Source organism: Haliaeetus leucocephalus, unplaced genomic scaffold (genome assembly GCF_000737465.1).
Source record: "Haliaeetus leucocephalus isolate CR32 unplaced genomic scaffold, Haliaeetus_leucocephalus-4.0 Scaffold295, whole genome shotgun sequence".
NCBI classification, from domain to species: domain Eukaryota; kingdom Metazoa; phylum Chordata; class Aves; order Accipitriformes; family Accipitridae; genus Haliaeetus; species Haliaeetus leucocephalus.
Genome location: NW_010972731.1, coordinates 7,642,206 through 7,663,552, shown reverse-complemented (window position 1 = coordinate 7,663,552; position 21,347 = coordinate 7,642,206). Strand labels below are relative to the sequence as shown.

The following is a 21,347-nucleotide window of genomic DNA, read 5'->3' as shown; positions in this document are numbered from 1 at the left end:
GTTTAGCTCTATGTCAGGAAGCTGTCAGTAACTGGACTCTACCAGTGTTATATTTGAGACAGAGGTTGTACAGACTCCAAGACTTCTGTCTGTTTGACCCTATAATGCTCCTCAGGATTCTGTTCTTGGAAACCAGTTAGATTAGGGAGCTGGCAATGTGGTTTGTCATTTTCTAGGCAAAGGAGATCCCTGATTTGGCTTCAGTGTAGACAATTGTAATGAAATGTGACACAGAAGAACCAAATGGCAGGGTTTGATCAGTGATTATGTCAGTGGTGGAGCAGAGCCCTTCTTCCTGGGAGATACCACTGGCACACAAAACACTGGGCAGGGCGGGGGGTAAGTGTCCGAAAAATCACTGCAATCCTCCCTACACCCATATTTCACAGCATAATGTGTTTCTTCCATCTCCGTTTTTTCCTACTCTAGCATTCTTGGCATGCATCTTTTTGGATGCAAGTTCAGCCTGAAAACTGATACAGGAGACACAGTTCCAGATAGAAAGAATTTTGATTCCTTACTTTGGGCCATTGTGACCGTATTTCAGGTAAGCTCTGGATCCTTTGGGAAGATTTAATGTAGAGCACCTGGACAAGTTATTTCACTTTAAAAAAACCCACTATTCCAGTAGGTGTCAAATTTGAACTGAAATGGCACTGTAGAGCTATTAAGGCAAAGTGATTGTGTTTCTGAGTTAGCTGGCCTCTGTAAGCCCTGATAGAGAAGCAATCTACTAAAAGTCATCACTGTGCATATCTGTTGTCAGTAAAAGTCTAAGAAGGTCTGGAAATCCACCCTTATTTTCCATTCATATAGTCGGTAAGATCAGACCCACAGTCTACTATTCTGTAGATCTCTGTCTCCTTACCTGTCTTCACTTCCCCAAAAATGCACTTTGCAAACAATTTCATTTAACCGGGAGTGACAAATACTGTCACAAATCAGAGCTGGAGTTGCTGGCTGTATATGCTGAGAAAGTCTTCATATAAAAGTTGTGTTTCCTCTGCAGACAAGATCTGGTGTGTGCTTGAAGCTACACAATGGAGCAATAAGGTGCTGTTTCCAGGACATTCTAAATATAAAGATTAGTCTTTTCTGTTTAAAAGCTCAGTCTTTAGAGTCGAAGTGCAGCAAGTGGACCACAATGTAAACAATGTTAAACCAAGTTTCTAAATGCAGAGTAGGTGTTTGCTACAGTTATCATTCAAAGTAGAAACCAGTCCAGAGTCTTCACTGTGAAGAATATAACTTCTTACAAAGGGGCAAGGACAAATAAGCATTAGTTTCACAGGTTCACATTTTTCTTTTACCAACATAAATACAAATTTCTGCATTTATTCTAACAGTCCCTTGGGAAATAGAGTTGACACAGAGCACAAGGGCTCAGTCCTACATCCAATGAAAATTAATGAGTGACATGACTCAGTGCAGCTGACTGCATTCCTATCCCCAAAGCTACCTTGTTTTTAGGAGAGTTAGAGGCCATTTTCATTGTAAGCATGAATTAATGTGGAGCATGAATCTGTCATCCTTTTTTCTTAGGCCCCAGGATTTTTGAGTTCCGGGAAAGCTAGGAGAGCAGGAATCCCTGAGGAAGGTCCCTTGGAGCAAGGCTTTGCAAAGATGTATATTTTTTTGCCCAGCTTGTCAGTGCTTTTACCTAATGGAAACCACTTTGCTTCCCTGAGTTTCTTGAGCCACCAATGTCATTTATCTCATCAAATATCATGTCCCCTACCCTTTCCTTCAGCTCCAGATGCCTTATAAAGAACAGCCCGAAAGGCGACAACAGCTCTGGCCTCAGGTCTGTTATCTTCTGATGGTTATCAAAGGAGGCAATACCACCACCAAATAATGGGACTCGTACCAGCACATCCTTCATGTTACCATATCTAGGATCTGAACTAGTCAGCTCTATGGCAGCGGTGTGCTAGATCTTCCTGCAGAGAGGGGAGGTTTGGCCAGGAGAGAGCTCTCACATGCAAAGATCTAAATAAAGGAGTGTTGCTGTCTCATCTCATGAGACCTGCTAATGATTATGCTCAGAAAAGGTCAAAAGGAGAGGAAGAAATGGATGAGTCAGTATTTGAATGCAGCTGCTGTGCATGAGAGGAGTGGAGTAATTAGAGAGTCTTCCCCTTCACCTCTCTGCAGATCCTCACTCAAGAGGACTGGAACGTGGTCCTGTACAATGGGATGGCATCTACATCCTCATGGGCAGCACTCTACTTTGTGGCCCTGATGACCTTCGGCAATTATGTGCTCTTCAACCTTCTTGTTGCCATTCTGGTAGAAGGCTTCCAGGCAGAGGTAAGAGATCTGAGCAGAGGGAGGGAGAAAACTGAGAAGCACGTGTAGGCAAGAGTGTAGGGATGAATCTATGTCAGTGCAAACATCTAGTCATGCAAGCAGCCCTAAAATTAAATTTAAGGGGTGTAGATGAGCTGGGTTGGGCATGTGAAGCTCTTGTGAATCTATCTTTGCAAATAAGGCCCACTGGACTTGGCATGAGACTTGGGAGACCAACACTTTGGTTGATCTGCTACGGGGTCTGTTGTGTGACCTAGAGGAAATTATTTAGGGTGAATTTAACTCACCAAATCTCCCACATGTCCTGTGTTTCTTTATGGTGGGCCTCGGGCCTTCAAAGAATCTAGCCAGGGCTAGTCATGGGGACCAGGTAGGATGTGAAATGTCTGTCAATCCAGGCCTTTCCTTGTGACTCTGTCCCTTATGTGTTATTTGAGGCTAGTAGCACAGCTGTTCAAAAGCTGTGTTGCAAGGTTACAGACATCAAATTTTGAGATACTTAGGATGATGTAGGACATACAAATGCTAAAGAGGTTTTTACCTACACCTGACAGTAATGTCTGTATCAGGTCAATGAGCAGGGAATTTATGATAAACTGCAGGCATCTCATCTCATCTCACATAGAAAGGATTAGAGATATTATTTTATTTCTCAGTCAGAAGTGATATGCCATGTCCTGATCTGAACTAGGCAGGAACCTGAGCAGCTGTGCAGGCAATCCTGTGCCACACGATCCAGAGCAGCAGGCCACACTGGTGTGAGTGGTGTAAGTGGTACAGTACTGGTGTGAGTGGGGGGCCCCTGCAGCCTCTTAAATTTTCCTCCCCACTGGCAAGTCCACTCCAGATCTGCTTTCAGCATCCTGAGACACTGAAACCAGCCATCCCCTGCCCTATCCTGCTCTTCTCCATATTCCTTTCAGAACACAGCAAGTCCATTTAGGGGAGATTTTAAGTGAGGATGATCTGTTCTGGTTGTAAATATAACAATGTATGTGCACATATATATTATCCAGAAAAAAAACTACTTTTTTTGAAGTCCTAGTGCAAATGGAAATGATTTTGAGACATACCAAAAGTCATCCAGTCCCAGTTAAGGCTAAGAATAGTGGCATCGAAAGGGCTTACCTCATGTTTTGGGATTTTTTAATTATTACTTTTTTTGTTTCTGCAACCATCAAGAAGGGAAAGTTTGCTTAGTGCTGGATTGGCTTCAGAGACACACACACTCAGAAAGAAAATGAGAAAATGGCTTCAGTTTTCACCGCCTTAGCTCCCAAGGGAAAGAGAAAGAAATTATTTTTATAGAATTTTTTTTTCACTTTTCATTTTTTCCCCAGAAATGGTATCGTGCTCTCATTTGCCGTGTTTAGATCACACTTAGATGAAACTTCACTGACCATGGAATATAATTGAAATATTCATGGACCAAAAATTCACTTCTCTTAAGCCAGCACAGCCCCATTTATGTCTTTCAAGGATGTATGCATAGATTCATTATTAAAGCATCCCTCCTAGTTTTCTTGCAGCACTAGCAGAGGAAAATTAATTGAAACAACAGGAGCCAAGTCCCAGTCTGGAAAAAAACAACCCTGATCTACATTGCTCAGGGCTGTTTCACAGATGCTGAGGGTGGTGAGTGCCACCTGCACACACACACAAGACACAAGTAGTCCAGCTCATTGCTTTCAAAATCAACAGCCCTGCACTGCATTGGTGGGCATTTTAATGTCTCGTACAATATGGCCCACACCCTGAAGATCCAGCACAGCTGACCAAGAAAAGCAAGAAGGTCCTTTTCCAAGAACAAGCCTATACTCCATATCTCAGTAACTAGAGCTCATGCTGACACTGTTTATTTCCAAATTCCTGTAGTTTTCTCAGTGTCACCAATCTCAGCACCTCCTGGCTTTGCTCTAGATACTGTAACACCTTTGCCATATTCCTATTTTAGTGCAACCTGTTGCAGATTGAATTGAACGTTTTAGCCACTAACCTAGCAAGACCAGAGCAAAGCCGTTACCAATATTTCTACAGGCTCTGCAGTAGCTGCTGTCTTCCAGCCCAGAAGGGGTTTTCCTCTAGGAGAGTTGTAGCTGTATTCAGAGTGGTTGTGCGGGACCTCAATTCTGCTAGAAAATGACACAGGCAGACTGAAGTCTGTGCTAAAGTAATAGACTGTCCTGAACTGAATGCAGACACAACCAATACAGTTGGCCATATGGTAACTCAGAGAGGGGACTATTCAGTGGCCAGACATGTGTCAGATATCCTGAAATTCCACCAACCAGCAAATCTGGGTGGAAAAAGAGGACATGCCAGGGAAATCCAAACAGATGATAACCAGGATGTGTAACCCAAATGCCTGGAAACCACTCCTGCTCAAGCAATCTTGCATTTAGGCACAGAGAGCCCTTGTAGAGCAGTTTGCATCCTTTGTTCCTGATTGCTTTAAGGCAGAAGAAAGTTTTCTCCACTTGGCATCCTGGCAGCTTGCAGGTACCTTTTACAGTACCGATCCTGTTCCTTACCTGCTCTTTTGGAGGTTGAATCACCTACTAATGGGAAGCCTGTCATTGTTTAACCCCAGCCAGCAACTAAGCACCATGCAGCCACTCACTAACCCCCCTCACAGTGGGATGGGGGAGAGAATCGGAAGGGTAGAAGTGAGAAAACTTGTGGGTTGAGATAAAGGCAGTTTAATAGGTAAAGCAAAAGCCGCGCATGCAAGCAAAGCAAAACAAGGAATGCGTTCCCCACTTCCCATGGGCAGGCAGGCGTTCAGCCATCTGCAGGAAAGCAGGGCTCCATCATGTGTAATGGTGACTTGGGAAGACAAACGCCATCCCTCCGAACACCCCCCCTTCCTTCTTCTTCCCCCAGCTTTATGTACTGAGCATGGTGTCGTATGGTCTGGAATATCCCTTGGGTCAGTTGGGGTCAGCTGTCCCAGCTGTGTCCCCTCCCAACTCCTTGTGCCCCCCCAGCCTGCCCACTGGTGGGGTGGGGTGAGAAGCAGAAAAGGCCTTGGCTCTGTGTAAGCACTGCTCAGCAGTGTGTATTATCAACACTGTTTTCAGCACAAATCCAAAACATAGCCCCATGCTAGCTACTATGAAGAAAATTAACTCTATCCTAGCCAAAACTAGCACAAGCCAGAAATGGGCAGCCTCATGCGATACTCTCTTGAGTGCATGATTACAAACCTAGCTGAATGGCTGTCATTTTCTTGCTCAGGCTTAATGGCTCCTTTCGGAGCTGTTACAGACCATGATTTAAATGTGTGTAAGGAGTAGTTTTCAAAGCTTGTATTATTCACTCAGTGCTGCCTCAGAAAAGGCCAGCAACCACAGGCATGACATTTGCAGGGCACATTTTGCTCTCCACTTCCATTTATTATAAATCCTGACATTAAGCCCATGGGCTTGTCAGTTGTCTCATAGCAGGTATTAGCTGTGTTACAGAAAACCCTTCTCAGGGCTGTATTTCAGCTACCAGGGCTCAATTCAAGTCTTGCACTTACAAATGCATAACTTAGCTCTGGTTGTAAACCGAAGATGTTTACAGTCTCCTTGGACAACTCCCAGGAAAAAGTATCAGTGGAGCTGGGTTTTCTTTTGTCACCCCTGGTTCTGTTGGTACGTTGGAAATATGGCAGAAATTCTTGTTTTGACCTCTTTGACTTTGCCCTCTTATAGGGTGATGCTATTAGCAGTTATAGAAGACACTGAGGTGCATTTCTCCCTTTGCTCGGATGTTTCTTTTACTTAGATGGAAGGTGACTCCTGGGAGACTTGTGCAGCTAAGAGGGTACACATTAGAGCTGCTCTAAGCTCTGAACCATCAGCAGCGTTTCAGCAAGAACACTGAAAATTGTAATGTGAATCACAGTACAGTCTCAGCTTGATCTCAGGTTCTGATCTGCCTGTGGAGCAAGTTTGGCAGGAGTATCCCTAGAAGAGAATAGGCTTAAATGGCCACAAAACCATTTTTAGTACATTTGTGCTTAGGACAACAAGAAGCCAGACTTCAAACAGGACCATAATTGCATATTTGTGCTTACATTGTTCCCATGTCATTTTGAAATCTACCCTAGAGCTGCTCTGGAAAAGCAGACAAACCTTCCAAAATTATGCAAATCTTTCATCTACTCTGCACTAGTGCTTCTGCTTCAAAACAGAGAAGATGAATAAGGCAGCTTAAGCCTTTCAGTCATCCTGTCTGTTTGGCTGCACCAGTTAGCAATACATCACGGATGAAATTAAGTTCACTGCCACTTCAGCACCATGTCTCTAGAAACCATGGTGATTTGTTCAGGCATCAGTTAAGGAACTGTACTCCTTTTTCTGGGATCAGCTGCTTTAATTCAACCATTTGCTATCAATTTGCACAGCTTTTCTGCAGTCTTGATGGATCCAGCCAGAGTCATGCCGACAGCCTGCTGGAATCTCTCCTCTCTGCAGACCTCCCCCAGCAGAGCAGAAGCTGACAATAGCTCTTCTGTCCCAACCTTGTACATTATTTAGGCTGATCGGTTTGGGTAGCAGAGGCAGATATGTATGAAAGGGAAAAATAACTGGACTTCCAAGAGGAAAGCCAGTGTAAGGGTGGTTGGCTGTTCTCTGTCTTGAGATGATGCTGTGCTGCCAGGCAAGCTGGCCTCTTTCCCTTCTGTCACAGCTTCAATGTTGCCAAGAGATTTCCCAATACAATCTCAATTACCAGCCAGCGTGAAGAAAGCAAATCAGGGGTGGGTTTTCAGGTCTAAGTCAAATTTATAGTGCTGTCAAATAAAGAAGAAAAACCCTTTGACATCCTTTGACATTAAAACCTAAGTGCTTTCAGCTGGGATCATGGAGAATGCAAATATGGAGCCCCACAATGCCAATTTTTCTTACTCACTCTGATTACAGCTGCACTTTCATGTTCTCCCCTGGGATACGCTGTTCAGTGAGGCTGAGTGCAGTGTAGGAAACACGACAACGTTGCAGGAACAGTAGTCACAATCACAACATCATCCTTTCTGTCCAAGTATGAAAATGAATCAAAACAAGGAAGAGGGACTTACCTGGGGTCATTCCCCAGGACAGTGTCAGAGGGAATTTGGCATTCTGCCCTCAGTTCTTGGGGCCACACTTAAACTAACCATGAGGAGCTGAGGTATCTCTGAGCTGCTAAGTAACCCAAACGGCCTTTGTGCTAAAGTTTAAATGAATCAAGTCTGTTAATTATCCTTCTCCTCCCTGCAGGGTGATGCCAATAGGTCAGACACAGATGAGGACAAGACATCTGCCAACTTTGATGATGATTTTGAGAAGCTAAAAGACTTCCGAGCAACAGGTAGGATTTTGTCTCTACATTTCCCTGAGAATCCGAGAGTTACAACTCTGCTTCCACAGTCATCTTTTCATAGAAACTTAAGGCAGAAAGTGGAAGAATCCATTTTATTTGGCAATTAATCTGATAGCTATGTTGACAGAGCAAAAAGTGCTCTATGCAAAAAGTGTTAGGAAAGCTAAATGAGCATTGATACTTCCTTTAAACAGATGTTTTTCTTATTTAAACTCTACTAGAATATTTAGATGTGTCTCATTGTTTCTTCTGTATTATTACCACAGAATGGTTTGCTGACAGCAATATTCTCACACTACTTCTCAGCAGCTTTTCAAATCAATCATGTTCTCATCTGTTCTTTTTGGTTTCTCACACAAATGCATTTAGGTGAGGTTTGATTGATGGAAATGTTGCTGTTCATTTGTGTTACAGGAGGGCCTGGCAATTGATTTGAAGTAAGGCCCTATTGTACTAGTGTACTATAAACATGGAATAGTAGGTGACAGCCTTCGCTCTGCAGAGTTTGCAACCAGACAGGGGACAGGAAGGGATCACACATTTTAACAGAGTGAATAGCCTGATGGTAAACAAGAGCCAGTTTAGTTCCTCTGTACTTTGATTCTTGGCTTGGGGTCTTGTTAGGATTAGTTTAAATGCTTCTAAACCAGGATTCGTTTTGGCTAAGGAAATGATATTGATTGTGGTGAGCAGATGGAATTCAACTGAGGAAAGGGCAGAAATAATCTGTTGGGGAAGCTGAGACAGAGCTGGATCACAGCAAGGTGATGGAGCTGCTCAGTCTGCAGGTGAAGCAACAAATTCCAAACACCAAGTGATCAAAAGAATGTCCATTGCAAATAGTTGACAAGGAACCCACAGCACCAACTATGCACCAGCTTTGCACCAACTATTTGCTGAGCAGCTTCAAATAGTAAGAGAGTTCTAGGGGAAAGAAATATTGTCACCTCTTCTCAGGTAACACAGGAATAGAAAACAGGGATGAATTTGCCATCAGTCAACGTCCATGAGTAATTGTGTGTCTCCATAAGCCTCATAGATGCCAACCGGTGACTAAACAGCATAAGGACATTAACAATTCTATTACAGTGTCACTGGTCTATAGACAGATACACTGGCAAGAGGAATGTGTATTGCAGATTAGCAAATTTTGAGCTGGATCTTCCACCCCTCAAAGTGAATGGCAGTGTTCCCATGGACTCCTGTGGTGCAGATCAGGTATTTGTGCACAAGCCAGCAACTAAACAGATGATACAATAGAAGCACACTGCATTACAAAAGCAGTGGAGGAGAAATAGCAGAGGTAATGCACTCACTTGGATTTCTCACTGCAGACTTGGACTTCTTTCCTGCTGGCTGCAGATGCTACCATTCTTCCCCCTCCTTAAGAATGATTCTGCAGTTATTAAACCAGAACCCACTAAGCCCAGTAAGATAGGAGCTAGTTCAACTTTAGTTTTGTGTTTGAAATTAGGCTTTTGGTTTTGAGTATTACGGCACTCCATAGGGCTGGAGGTGCTATGTCTGGTTTGTCTTCAGTGTGAATATGGTTTTTGCAGTCTGTACTTGCCATACAGCTAAAATAGGTGCTTTCTATAATTACCACAGAGATGTGCCATTAGATTTCTCTGTTACAGAGAATTTTACTCTTCTAGATGGCTGGATATGTAAAAGCAACTTCCATTTCCTCTCCTCTGAACAGATGACTAAAGACAATGACTAATGTTTGCTTAGTGTCTTCCCATGAAAGAACTTAGACCACATCAGAACTGCATAAAAATCTCTGTGTAAGACTGTATCACAAGAAGAAGAGATTAACTTCCTAGGGTGAATTTAGCCAGTCCTCAATGTCCTTTCCCCAGAAACTCTCTCCCAGTCCCCCAGAACTGTAGCTCCGCTCTCTAAAGCCCAAGAAACAGTGAACAAAAGAAGCTTCCTTTGGAGGGCAACGAGTTCCAAGTCCAGGCAGGGCTGAAGACCTCTTAAAAGGTTGTGACATTTGCCTTATGCCTTTGAGCACGGTGGGGGTGATCTTATTGCCCACAACATTTCATCTCCATTTGGCAGAGTTCCTAGAAGACCCAAGGAGCAATGTCCATTCTGAAGAATGATTTCTGTAGCTGTAGCTGAGCATTCACCTTGTATTCTCTCTCCCCTTCTCTCCAGAGATGAAGATGTACTCACTTGCTGTCACCCCAAATGGACACCTGGAGGGCAGGGGAAGCATGCCACCTCCTATAATCATGCGCACTGCTGCCACACCGATGCCCACACCAAAGTGTTCCCCACACATGGATTCAGTGCACTCTTTTGTGGACTCGAGGAGAGGGAGTAACGCCTCGCTAGACCCCTTGAGCTACGATCAGAAGTCCTTGGTAGGTTGCTATTGTGAACAACTCTCCCTCAAGTGCCTGCAAGCAGCATAGATGATATATGTGTGTGTGTGTGCGTGCACGCATTGCCAGAAAAAGAAGACGGGTGATAGAGGTGAGAAGTATGTGGAAAGTCAGGAGGAGAACAGAGTCAAGAGGAAGAAACATAACAGTCAAGGACAGAGAGTATATGAAGAGGGGAGACAGGAATGTACTGGGATTCAGTGTCTTCCTGCCTAATATCTGATTGGAAGTCCATGCCAAGCCACCCCACTGGAGAGACGCAACCTGAGACAAGTCATAAGTTCATGCAGTTATTCCAGCAAACCCCACTGAGGAGGAGCAGGCACCTTTTGCCAACCACACTGGCCATTTTGTGGTGTCTTGGAGAAGTTGTCAAGTGCTCCTGTGAGGATGAGGCCTATTTCCCCCCACAGTGTTTTAGGGTTGCATCTTGAATCCACCTTGTGTCAAGGGAAATAAAGCATTTGTCCTTACCAACACAGCAGCTGAGCTCCAGTTACAGTACAGCAGCCCCATTGGAGGGGAAACAAAGGAAATGAGGTAGTAGCTGACCGATTGCCACCAGGCACAGCTCATGGAGCAGAGATTTGGCTGGAGCTGACTGCTTTGGCAACTGATTGCATTTTGCCTGCAACAGGGGAGCAGGAGGGCAGCTCTGTGAAAACAGAGGGTGCAGAGTTAATAGACAAAGTGGATTTCTGCTGCTGCTTATCTATCCCATTCCTCTGCTCTGTAACTGCAATATCATGTTCAAATCAAGGCAGCAGACCGTGAAGGCACTTCACATAGAGACAGAGCCACTATCCCCTTTGGTAAGCTGCTTAGTCAAGGTAATGCTTTTGAAAAGAAAATAGAGATGACTGTTGTTTGCCTTGGGGTTTCATGGGATTGTGAGTTGCTGGAAAGGGTTGTTCATGGTTTGAATCCATTCTGTGAGAGCACATCAGTGCCACCAGCCAAAGGAAGATAAAGCAGTCAGAGGAGAGCTGGCCAACGCTGAGAAGGAGGAGGAAGGCAGTTTGCCTCGTTTTGTGCTGGGAGGAAGCCATGGAGGGAAAAGGAGATTTCCTTCTAGCCTTTCTGCTCTGACCTTAAGTGCTCTCATCTTGGCAACTACCTGCCAGCCAAAGTGCACTCACACACCTATCAGTGCCAGAAATTTGCTGTAAGAGAAACATTCATTCCATCTCCTTATGCAGCAAACTGAAGAGAAAGTAATGCAAATGGGGGCACAATTTCCAACAGACACTTGAGTGACTTAGGTGCCAGAGTCCCTCTGGAAGCCAGGGAAGTTGTGTGCTGAAGCCACTTGAACATGAGGAAAGAAAATGCCACTTCAGCAATAGTGTCTTTGGGTTCAGTTTTTATGCACAGTTAATGCAGCCAGGACAGTAGGAAGTCATGCAGCACAGAGGATTGGTAGCTGTGCTACAGGTATAGTTCAAGGAGTACCTTCAGTGTGAGATTAGCTGGGTGCTTGGCTCCCATCTCAAGGCATTGGCATGATGAAATCAGAGCAGTGAGGAAAGCTGGAAGGGGAAGACATGACTTGCAATAAGAAGGGTCTTCCAGTCTGGGCAAAATGCTATATCCTTTGGCTTCCTCCTGCAAACAAACCCTCAAATGTCTTTTTCCTCTCTCAGTCCAGCCTCCGCAGTTCCCCTTGCGCCAACTGGGGCACCAGCAGCAACTGGGGAAGCCGACGCTCAAGCTGGAACAGCCTGGGCAGAGCCCCGAGCCTCAAGAAGAAGAACCAGTCAGGAGAAAGAGAGTCCTTGCTCTCTGGGGAGGGAAAAGGCAGCACAGACGATGACTCTGATGACGCCAAGTCCAGCACAGTCAGCAGGCCCTCATTGCACCGCCGGGCAGAGTCCCTGGACTACCGCAGCTCCCTGGACCTGCCTGAGCTGTTTCAGTTGCCCACCATGCGCCACTCACTCAGTATCAGCCCCGTGGCCGTTCTGCCTGCCGAGTACCAAGACTGTAACGGCAAGATGGTTCACGTCCCCAGCGAGTTCTTCCTGCGTGTTGATGGACACAAGGAGGATGCTATGGACTATGAGGATGACATGGAGGATGTGAGTTGAGGGGGAAATTGGGTGCTCATGCGTTAAGTGGCTTTTCCAGTCCAAGAAGGCTGATTAAAAATCAGGCTTTGACATGTGTTACTGCCTAATGGCTGGTGTAGACAAAATGAATCCAGATCCGGATGGGCATCCATTTCGCAAAAGGCTTTTTTATATTAATGGGTTGGGCTGTTACCTTGCAGTGGTCTCTAACGAGGTAAAACTGCAAGGGGTTGTGCATGCATTTGCCTAGTTTTTGAACTGGTTGAGATTGTCCCCCTGGCCCAGGTTGCCTCCAAAAATGAGCTGTAGACACAAGAGATAGCTAATGTCTGTGCTCACGAGAGCTGTTTGGCATCTCAAAGGCTTGAAAGCCTAGAGTGTTCCCTATTTAAGTTTTTGGTTGTTTGAGTCCTTTTTGGTTTTGACACAACTTTGAATGTCAAAATGATACCTGCCTAGAAAGTCTTGCTTTGTTATGTTCATATCTTACTGTACAGCAGCCCCTTCCACCCCTTTCCTCTGTGTTTTGTTGGACAAATGTGACAATGCCTGCCACGTCTCTGTCCCAAAAGCCATGACTCCCTACAGGCGCTATGAAATGTCATGTGCTGCCCTCTTTCACAAAAGGACTGTGAAAGTTGAAGAGGCAGGAAAATAAAAGAGGAAGAAAAGGTGTTTCTTCTTTTCTATCCAGAGTTACTGCTACCGAATTCGTAAAGTCCTGGAGCCCTACAAACCACAGTGGTGCAAGAGTCATGAAGACTGGTCCCTCTACTTGTTTTCCCCACAGAATCGGTAAGAAATGCCAGCCCACTAGGTTTTTGTGGTAATGAAATACTACAATTCTAGTTAGCCTTCCCTTGAGAAAAATCCCTCTCTGATGTAGAAGCACTGAGAGTTTAAGAAATCCAATTTCTGATTTTTAGGTAACTTCTTCTGTTACATGTGGGCAGAATTGTTGCATGGTTCACCCTATGCCTGTCTAGGAAGAAGGGTGGTTTAACCAGCATTAATAATAGCTGTTATTACATCTTGTTTACTGCATTGATAATAATGGCTGAAGCTTGTGGAGAGTCTAGCTCACCACCTGGGCTGATGCTGGTGGCACAGCTGCCAAAGACTTTCAAGGACGTGCCATTCAGGTGGGAGTCTCTCGCTGACCCAAACATCTAATGTATACTTTTTTCCCCACCATTTCTTCAGGTTCCGAGTGATGTGCCAGAAGGTCATTGCCCACAAAATGTTCGATCACGTGGTGCTGGTCTTCATATTTCTCAACTGCATCACTATAGCACTGGAGCGACCAGACATAGACCCACACAGCACGGTGAGTACCTGAATCATTTTCTTCCTTGATCCAGCATCCAGATCTTAGTCTTGTCAGGGCAAGACCCTGCAAGATGAAAGATGTTTGTTTTCTAACACCTTTAAATAACTTGCCTCTTTGCTGTTCTATGTTTTACAGGAAAGGATATTCCTAAGTGTTTCTAATTACATCTTCACTGCAATCTTTGTGGCTGAAATGATGGTTAAGGTAATTATATCTTCATCCCATGGCCCTTAGTGAGGCCTGGCAAAGACCAGAACATGACATAGTTATGATCTGGGTGAAGATTTAAATGTCTCTCTTCTCCTGGCTGTAGGTGGTAGCTCTTGGCTTTTTCTCTGGGGAGAACACCTATCTGCAGAGCAGCTGGAATGTCCTGGATGGAGTCCTGGTCTTTGTATCTATCATTGACATTATTGTCTCCATGGCATCGGCAGGCGGAGCTAAGATCCTGGGTGTCCTTCGCGTTTTGAGACTTCTGCGGACCTTGAGACCCCTCCGGTATGTTCACCAATAGGGTGGCTGAGTTTTCTTAGTGTTGATAGATCAAGGAGTTTGAAAAAATGCACATGAGCCATCAAGGTCTTACTTAATAACACAAAAAGCTGAAACACAGTATGGGTAGAATCATCTTTGGGGAGCTCTTATGTAGTGAAACTGTTTGAAAACAGTGAAATTAGTTATAATATAACTCAACTTCTCCAGCACAAAAAAAAAGCGGATGGAGTTTGGAGTGACAGGTGTTATTGTACTCAGGCAGTTAGTGCAGTGAATGCCTCCTCCATGCTGCATTTTCATCACCGTTTTACAAATCAGTCTGGCTCCTTGTTAAACTGCACAACCTCATAGTCATTCCCAAGCAAAGAGGTTGCCTTGGTTGGGAGAAAATTTGCTATTGAACAGGTGCTGACAATAATTTGATAAGCTCCAGCATCTATACCTGTTCTCCTGTGCCTGCATATCTAACATTACTGCAAAACAATTTAGTTCTTGGCTAGGAAGAGGAAGGGGAGGCACTTTCAGTATTTGAGAAAAGGAATAAAGAGAATTTGTATTTTGTTTACAATTATGCAATAACAAAGAGTGTTGATGCTTGGGGGATTTTTATCAGCTCACAGCTCCTGTGTTCTGCTTCCATCCTGCTTGGCAAGAAACACAAGCCTTTTTTCATGAAATTTCAGGGGAAATAAGATAGGCACCTCCTGAGACCTGTAGGCTTTCTGATGAAAAGCTGCTTGCTTATGACAATAATCAGAAGAGGCAATCTTGTTTAGGCCCATGACCACAAGAACAACAGCTATTTGTCTGCTGCTCTGTATTTCCTTAGTGACACATAACTTTGTGAGTGTTTCTGTCTCCTCTCTTGCTCCCATGCTCTCTTCTGCTGGTGGCATCGGGATCCCCTTGTAGTGCTGGCTCACCAGGAGCCACTCTGGGTCACCCTGCACAAGCCTTGGCCTGGCAGCGCCTCGAGGCATTTATCTAACACGCATAAGTAGGAACAGAAATCAAGGCATAGGCAATTCATAAGTAAGTAAACGTAAGGGGAAAAAAAGGAATTGGTCATGGAGAATAACTAGGCCAGATCCTATTAATAGAGAGGAATTCATCACCTCTCACAATGGCTTCACTTATCACAGCCTCTTCCAGGATTACTCCAGGGACCATTCCTAACACTTTGTAGGTGCAGTTCAGACTGCTACATTATTTGCTGCCAAATAAGACCCTATTGAAATGCTTTGTCCCTGCAGCATACAACTCTCCTCTTTTCTCTGTGTTTGGCAGGCATGAAAGCATCATTAGCCGTGCAAGCTCAAGCTACCTGCAAGGACTCATACCCTCTCCCCTCTACAGGCCCCTCCAAAAAAACCCTTTGATGTTCTTCAGTCAAAACACCCGCCTTCCCAGAAAAGCTTGCTTGGGCTAGTTACACTTATGAGTGCAAACACATTTTTCAGACGCCCATGGGAGAGCCATTCTCCAGGCGCTCATACAGGAAAGGAAAACGCTTGTTCTCCATAATACCCAAAAGCTACTTCAGGCCGTGCTCAGAGCATGCCTGGCCTCTCATGGCCTCACAGCAAGCAAGCAAGCTGCTCTTTAATGGGATGACCCTTTGGCTGTGGAGCTGTTGATCACAAGTTCCTGTTAGCTAAGAGTCAGTTCAGGAACTAATTAGGAAACAAACTGAAATTACTTTGTTTGAAAAGTTGTCATGGGGCTCAGGCCAGTAGGGGAGGTGAGCACTTATGCCTGTAGAAAGAGGACAAGACATGCTCTCTAGTACCACTGTGAAGCTGTTTAGATGTGTTGTGTTAGGAAGCAAGCTTCTGCCTGGTGTGTGCCCCTCTGCTTGGATCAGAGAGACCTCAGAGGGGATCAGCTCTCTAGACTGAGGTACAAATAACCCTGTAGTGGGAACCTCTTGATATTCTGCCCATAGAGAGCGTTCCCTCGTCATTGTTACTAGTAAGCAATTGCCCAACACCCTGCTGTCAGGGTGTCTTACACTTTTTTAATTTCATCTAATGTGACTGTGAATGTTCTGCTTGTCCAAATAAGTCACTAACTGTCTCTGAATGCTGCCTGCAGGTAGGGGAGGGTTGTGTTAGCTTTACTGCAGCCCAAGCAGAGGAGGAAAAGCAACCATATAATAACAGGGCATGCATAAAAATTAAAAGCTTTATTGTTTTGCCATTTTTTCCAGAGTCATCAGCAGAGCCCCGGGTCTGAAGTTGGTGGTAGAAACCTTGATCTCCTCCTTGAGGCCTATTGGGAATATTGTTCTCATCTGCTGTGCTTTCTTCATTATCTTTGGGATTTTAGGCGTCCAGGTAGAGTATTTCCCTCACCACAGCCATCTGTAAGTGACTGCTGCAAAAGAGAAGCTGTTTTTCTCACCACCTGGGGTTAAGGTGGAAGTAACGAGCTTAAATGTCTCCAAAGGAAGATTTCAGTTAGGTGTTAGGAAAGCAGAGCCAGGCCTTAGAAGAAATGCTCTGGGGTGGGGTTAGCATCTGCTCATTGGAAGGCTCTCAGGATTAGAAGAGCAGACCTCCCTGATGAATAACACAGCACCAGCTAAGCCTGCCTGAGGGTAGGGGAAGGAGAAGACAAATTCCCAAGATCCCTCCTGGCTCTGTGTGCTAGGATATATATAATACCTCTTCCTCAGAGAGGAGATTGTCATCCTCCCAACAAGACAGGGCTGGCCTGCAGGATCACCTTCCTTCTGTGTCTGGAGCAATATGCAGTAATATCTCAGGGCCTGAAGTTTCACCAGAGGTCTTTTCCTGCCCTGTGTCTTAAGACAGATATGTGAGCTGGAAGGAAAGGAAAGGAATTTGAACTTGGCAAACCACTCTACTAGGGGAAAGACAGATAAATCAGGGGACAGACCTTTCAAAGCTGCTTCTTTTTTGTTTTTTTCTTTTTTTTTGTTGCTTCTCAAATACAGCTTTTTAAAGGCAAGTTCTACTACTGTGATGGTCCTGATGTAAAAAACATCACTACAAAGACTGACTGCACTAACGCACGCTACAAATGGGTTCGGCGGAAGTACAATTTTGACAATTTGGGACAGGTAAAATCCTTATTGCAGGGATTTTCCATACCAGTTTTTAAAGGATGAACACTTAAAATGTATTCCTTGAGGAGGGTGTGGAACATCTGTCATAGGAAGTTTCCAAGAACGACATAGGCATTCATCTATCAGAAGCAAACCTAACTGGGTAAATATGGATCAGGTCACCACTTCATCTCTTGCAGCCAGACTTCCTAGGGTTATACAATTCCTTGTTTATAGGAGGGTGTTGTCTTAAAGCCACTGCTTTTGCATGCAGTCCCTCATGTATGGACCACAGCTGTCACTTTTAGTCTCTTGACTTCTAGCTGTTATGTTTGCAAATGAAAAAAATAAGATGCTTTATACTGGCTGAAAAGCAAGACAGCCCATAGTAGGAGCTGGGATATATTTTTGCTTTTTAAAACCCCATGACATTGGGCCAGCCTGCAATATTGATTTTTAATCATGCTTTGGTGACCAGAAAGCCTGATGTGTCTGAGCAAAAGTCAACCTATATGTGAGGGAAAAGGAGCATTAATGACCATAGTTTGATCACTTTTAAGCCAGATATGGAAATAGGTAAAAGCAAGTCACAATATGTTGCATTTCTCCACCAACTCCAAGCCAGATGATGTGTTATGATCTGTGGATTGGTTTTGCTGAACATTGTCTGTTGTTGGTTTCTTCTCTGGGGACTAAAATGCAAGACTAATCTTGTTTGTTTGTTTGTTTGTTTTCTTATAGGCCCTCATGTCCTTGTTTGTCCTCTCCTCCAAAGATGGCTGGGTGAACATCATGTATGATGGTTTGGATGCCGTGGGTATTGACCAACAGGTAAATGTACTGCAGAGTCCAGATGTGTTGCTCTCAGAAGTCTCATGCCTGGATGACTCTGGTGTTTTTGAAGTCCCAGGAAGGAGCAGAGCTATAGGACCTTCTTGAGGTCCTGACTGCTCATTGGGCTGCCAAGGTTTTACATTCTCCATTGAGTAACTTTTACAGTGGATGTGCCCCATGTAGTAGACAAACAAGTACTGATGGGGTTTTTAATTAGAATGATGATACTTGAGAAGGGCCACACGTGCCATTGCACTGCAGCTTCATGGAAGGCATGATGAATATAAGTAAACTCTCACAAGATGGGAAACAACCAGGAATGTTATGAAAAGGACATTGTTAAGTTTGTGTGTTACGTGGCATTTGCAAAGGAAAGTCAAGAGTCTTAGATGAGTAGTACCCCATCGCAGCTACAGTAACACTTTGTACTTAAATTTTCTCCTGCTTCTGAAGATCCCATAACGACTGAGAAATGTTAACCATGAGCACACATCTCAAAAAAAATAAGCTGGAGCCTATCATAAACTAAAATGATCATGCAGGTGGAATGATGCACATCCACTGAGATTTATTTTAAGCTGTATGAAATAAATGCCAAAATAATTAAATCCTGTAAGACAAATTGTGGACGCTAGTGTGGGTTTCACAACAAAAGTAAAATTCTAGTCGGTGAGAAAGTGAATGAGAGGAAACTGTTTTGGGAAAAATCTCTTAACTCCTCTCAGCCCTCTCCTCCTCCCCACAAAAGTGTACTGTGCTGTCTTGTTGCTACAGAGTGCCCAATATCCTGACTTACACACTTGTCTATGCCGCTTCTCTTCTCTTCTGTCTTGTTTTCTATTCCTCACCTCACCAGCCCATCCAGAACCATAACCCTTGGATGCTTCTCTACTTCATCTCCTTCCTGCTCATCGTCAGCTTCTTCGTGCTCAACATGTTTGTGGGGGTGGTGGTGGAGAACTTTCACAAGTGCCGACAGCACCAGGAGGCGGAGGAGGCCCGGCGTCGGGAGGAGAAGCGGCTGAGACGCTTGGAGAAAAAGCGCAGGAGTAAGGAGATATACCTGTCTGGTCGGTAGACTGCGTTACAAACCAAAATCTTTCTGAGCCCTGCCTGCTCCCAAAGCAAGACTTTTGTTTTCCTTTGGTTTTGTTTCCATGGGATTCAAGAGGCTGTTTTGCTTCGTTACCTCTTTGGCGGTACCTTAAGTCTTGGGTTGCCAATACCCTGGAATTGTCCTCTACAAGCCTGACATAAAGCATTACCTGTTTACTTGGCTGGGGAGAAAATCCTCCTCCGAGCAGAGTCCTCTATCATGCTCTGCAAGGCAAAGGTGTCCCAAGCACCGAGCGGGAGCTCATGGTGCGACTGAGGGATGCAGGGAGTAAACAGCTGCAATGCTTACTGTGTGCGTGAAGGCCAGTCCTGAGGGTAGCCCTGTTACTTAATGTGCCGCTTGCATCTGACGATGGTGGTGGTTTGATTTATTAATTATTTTCTTAGACAAAATAATTGTGATGCTTTTTAGAGTCCTAGCGCATGGTCCCGCATGCCACAACCATGCTGCATGAGGGCATGAACACACCAACAGCCCTGGGGAGAAGAATGGAGCTCCAAGATGGGGCTGTCCAGAAAATTCTTCTCTGGGAGATGTCCATTACAAGAGATGCTTGCCCCATCACAGGCTGGGGGAGCCCTTCACTGCTGAGCAATGTGCTGGGACTCAGTTTGTCCTTGCAAACAGTCAACATGGAAATACTGGCCCGTTGCAGGGCCATTAGGGTGCAACAGAAGGCCTTTAGCTGAAATCTGCTTCTTAGTGGATCTAGTAGGGACCATCAGACCAGACCAGAAAAACACCTGAGTTTGTGCTCCTTTCCTGACCCACACCTTCCCAGGGGTTCTCATGTATTAATTCTCACCTGCACTGCTGCTTGGCAGGCTCCACCAGGGACAAGCTGCCTATAGCATCTGGTGGGTATTCCCAGGAAAACTGCCAGGAAACCAGCCGCACTGACTTCCCAGACAGTTTTAGTGAACAGGGACAGCCTGCATCAGATGCTGGCAAGCATTTTTTAGAAGTAAGTGAGGGAACATGGCTTGGCCACTGTGATCAAAGATGAGCTTAGTCAGGGATAAGACTTGAGTGCTTCTGGCCCACTTGCCACAGGAGCCCTGTGGCTCTTTGCCTAGCACTGTGCTGCCTTGTGTAATCTCCTGTAAAGACCTAATATCTCATTGTGAAAAATGGCTAGTTGTGTCCCAAACATCAAGCCGTAGGTATCCATTTTCAGCTGGGAAAACTGCAGTTAGATTGAATAGTCTTTTGCCTGGCTCTAAGGACATAGCAGTCAGAGGCTTTGCTAGTAGAAACCCCAGCCAATTGCCTCCATCCATCCGTGCTTGAGTCAGAAGGCAGGCAGCTGTATCCCTCGCAGCTCCTCTCCTGCTCTTGTGGTCCTCTTTATTAGAGCCATGGGAGACCTGGGCACTAAATGTCTGCACCATGGTCTCCACAAGGCCTTAATGACAGACTGACCTGACACCACAGTGAAGGCCAAGCCCATTTCATTTTAGCTAGTTGTGAGTTAAGTAGCTGGGTTAAAATGAAATCTAGATCAAACTAGCCAGCTGCAAACAGTCGTTGAATCTTTCAGAGATGTAGAAGAGTTCAAATGCAGTTTCATTTCCCTTTTTCCATTTAAGTTCTTGAGTTTGAGGTTCCAGCTAGGATTAGAAGTGGAAATCCTGAAGGCAGCATTTCCAGCACAACAAGAGAAATCAGTTTCAGGCTCTCAGGAGTCCTCCTGCTTATTCAGTATTTCTACCCCAATGTGCTGATCCAAGAAGACATTCAGATAAACGCAAAGTTTATATGAAAAAAAAAAAAGTTTATTTACAAAGAACATTAAGCATCCTTAGAGAAAATAGGCTGGGGCACAGGTAAGGAGGGATAGCTTAACCACAGACAGTTGCTGTTCCTGATTAGTAAGTAAATCTTATTACAAGCCTGTCTGTGGCTCCCTGCTTAGACACCGAAAAGAGCCAGTTCCTGTTAAAGTGATGGACGCTGTTACATTGACCCTCTTTATCCTGCTATCTTGAAGGATAGAGTCAAGGAGATATTTCAGACCGCAGACCCAGGCATTGCACAGATGTGGGTTGTAACATTTCACTGAGAGCATGCAGGGAGGAGGACAGCTTTCTGGAAGGTGATCAAATCCAGTATAGCAACTGAGAGGCTAAATGTTTGGCCATGTGCTGGGCTTCCAGGAGGTTACCTCAGATCATCTGGCTCTGAGGTCTCCTACCTGCCTCTGTTCAGCATGGACAGCTTGACATCCAAATTCCAGTTGCTAATAACGTGAAATCAAATATCTGATACACATTTTGGAAGATTACTCTTTACATTTTAATGGATTTTTTTTAAATTTAAATGGGAGGAGTTTTCACCTCCTGGGTAATTTAGAAGATGATGGATTTGGTGAAAA

The 21,347-nt window shown here is 44.6% G+C and overlaps 1 protein-coding gene across 1 annotated transcript in view; it reads left to right on the top strand.

Annotated features, from left to right (window-relative positions):
* CACNA1H (calcium channel, voltage-dependent, T type, alpha 1H subunit) overlaps positions 1 to 21,347 on the top strand; it is a 128,098-nt gene that overhangs the window by 73,146 nt on the left and 33,605 nt on the right. The window contains exons 11-23 of the mRNA XM_010570604.1: positions 430 to 547; positions 2,155 to 2,310; positions 7,560 to 7,650; positions 9,829 to 10,037; positions 11,702 to 12,136; positions 12,822 to 12,922; positions 13,331 to 13,454; positions 13,593 to 13,661; positions 13,771 to 13,955; positions 16,162 to 16,288; positions 16,912 to 17,037; positions 17,764 to 17,853; positions 18,713 to 18,926. Coding sequence (XP_010568906.1) covers positions 430 to 547; positions 2,155 to 2,310; positions 7,560 to 7,650; positions 9,829 to 10,037; positions 11,702 to 12,136; positions 12,822 to 12,922; positions 13,331 to 13,454; positions 13,593 to 13,661; positions 13,771 to 13,955; positions 16,162 to 16,288; positions 16,912 to 17,037; positions 17,764 to 17,853; positions 18,713 to 18,926 — 2,045 coding nt within the window. The remainder of the gene's footprint in view (positions 1 to 429; positions 548 to 2,154; positions 2,311 to 7,559; positions 7,651 to 9,828; positions 10,038 to 11,701; positions 12,137 to 12,821; positions 12,923 to 13,330; positions 13,455 to 13,592; positions 13,662 to 13,770; positions 13,956 to 16,161; positions 16,289 to 16,911; positions 17,038 to 17,763; positions 17,854 to 18,712; positions 18,927 to 21,347) is intronic.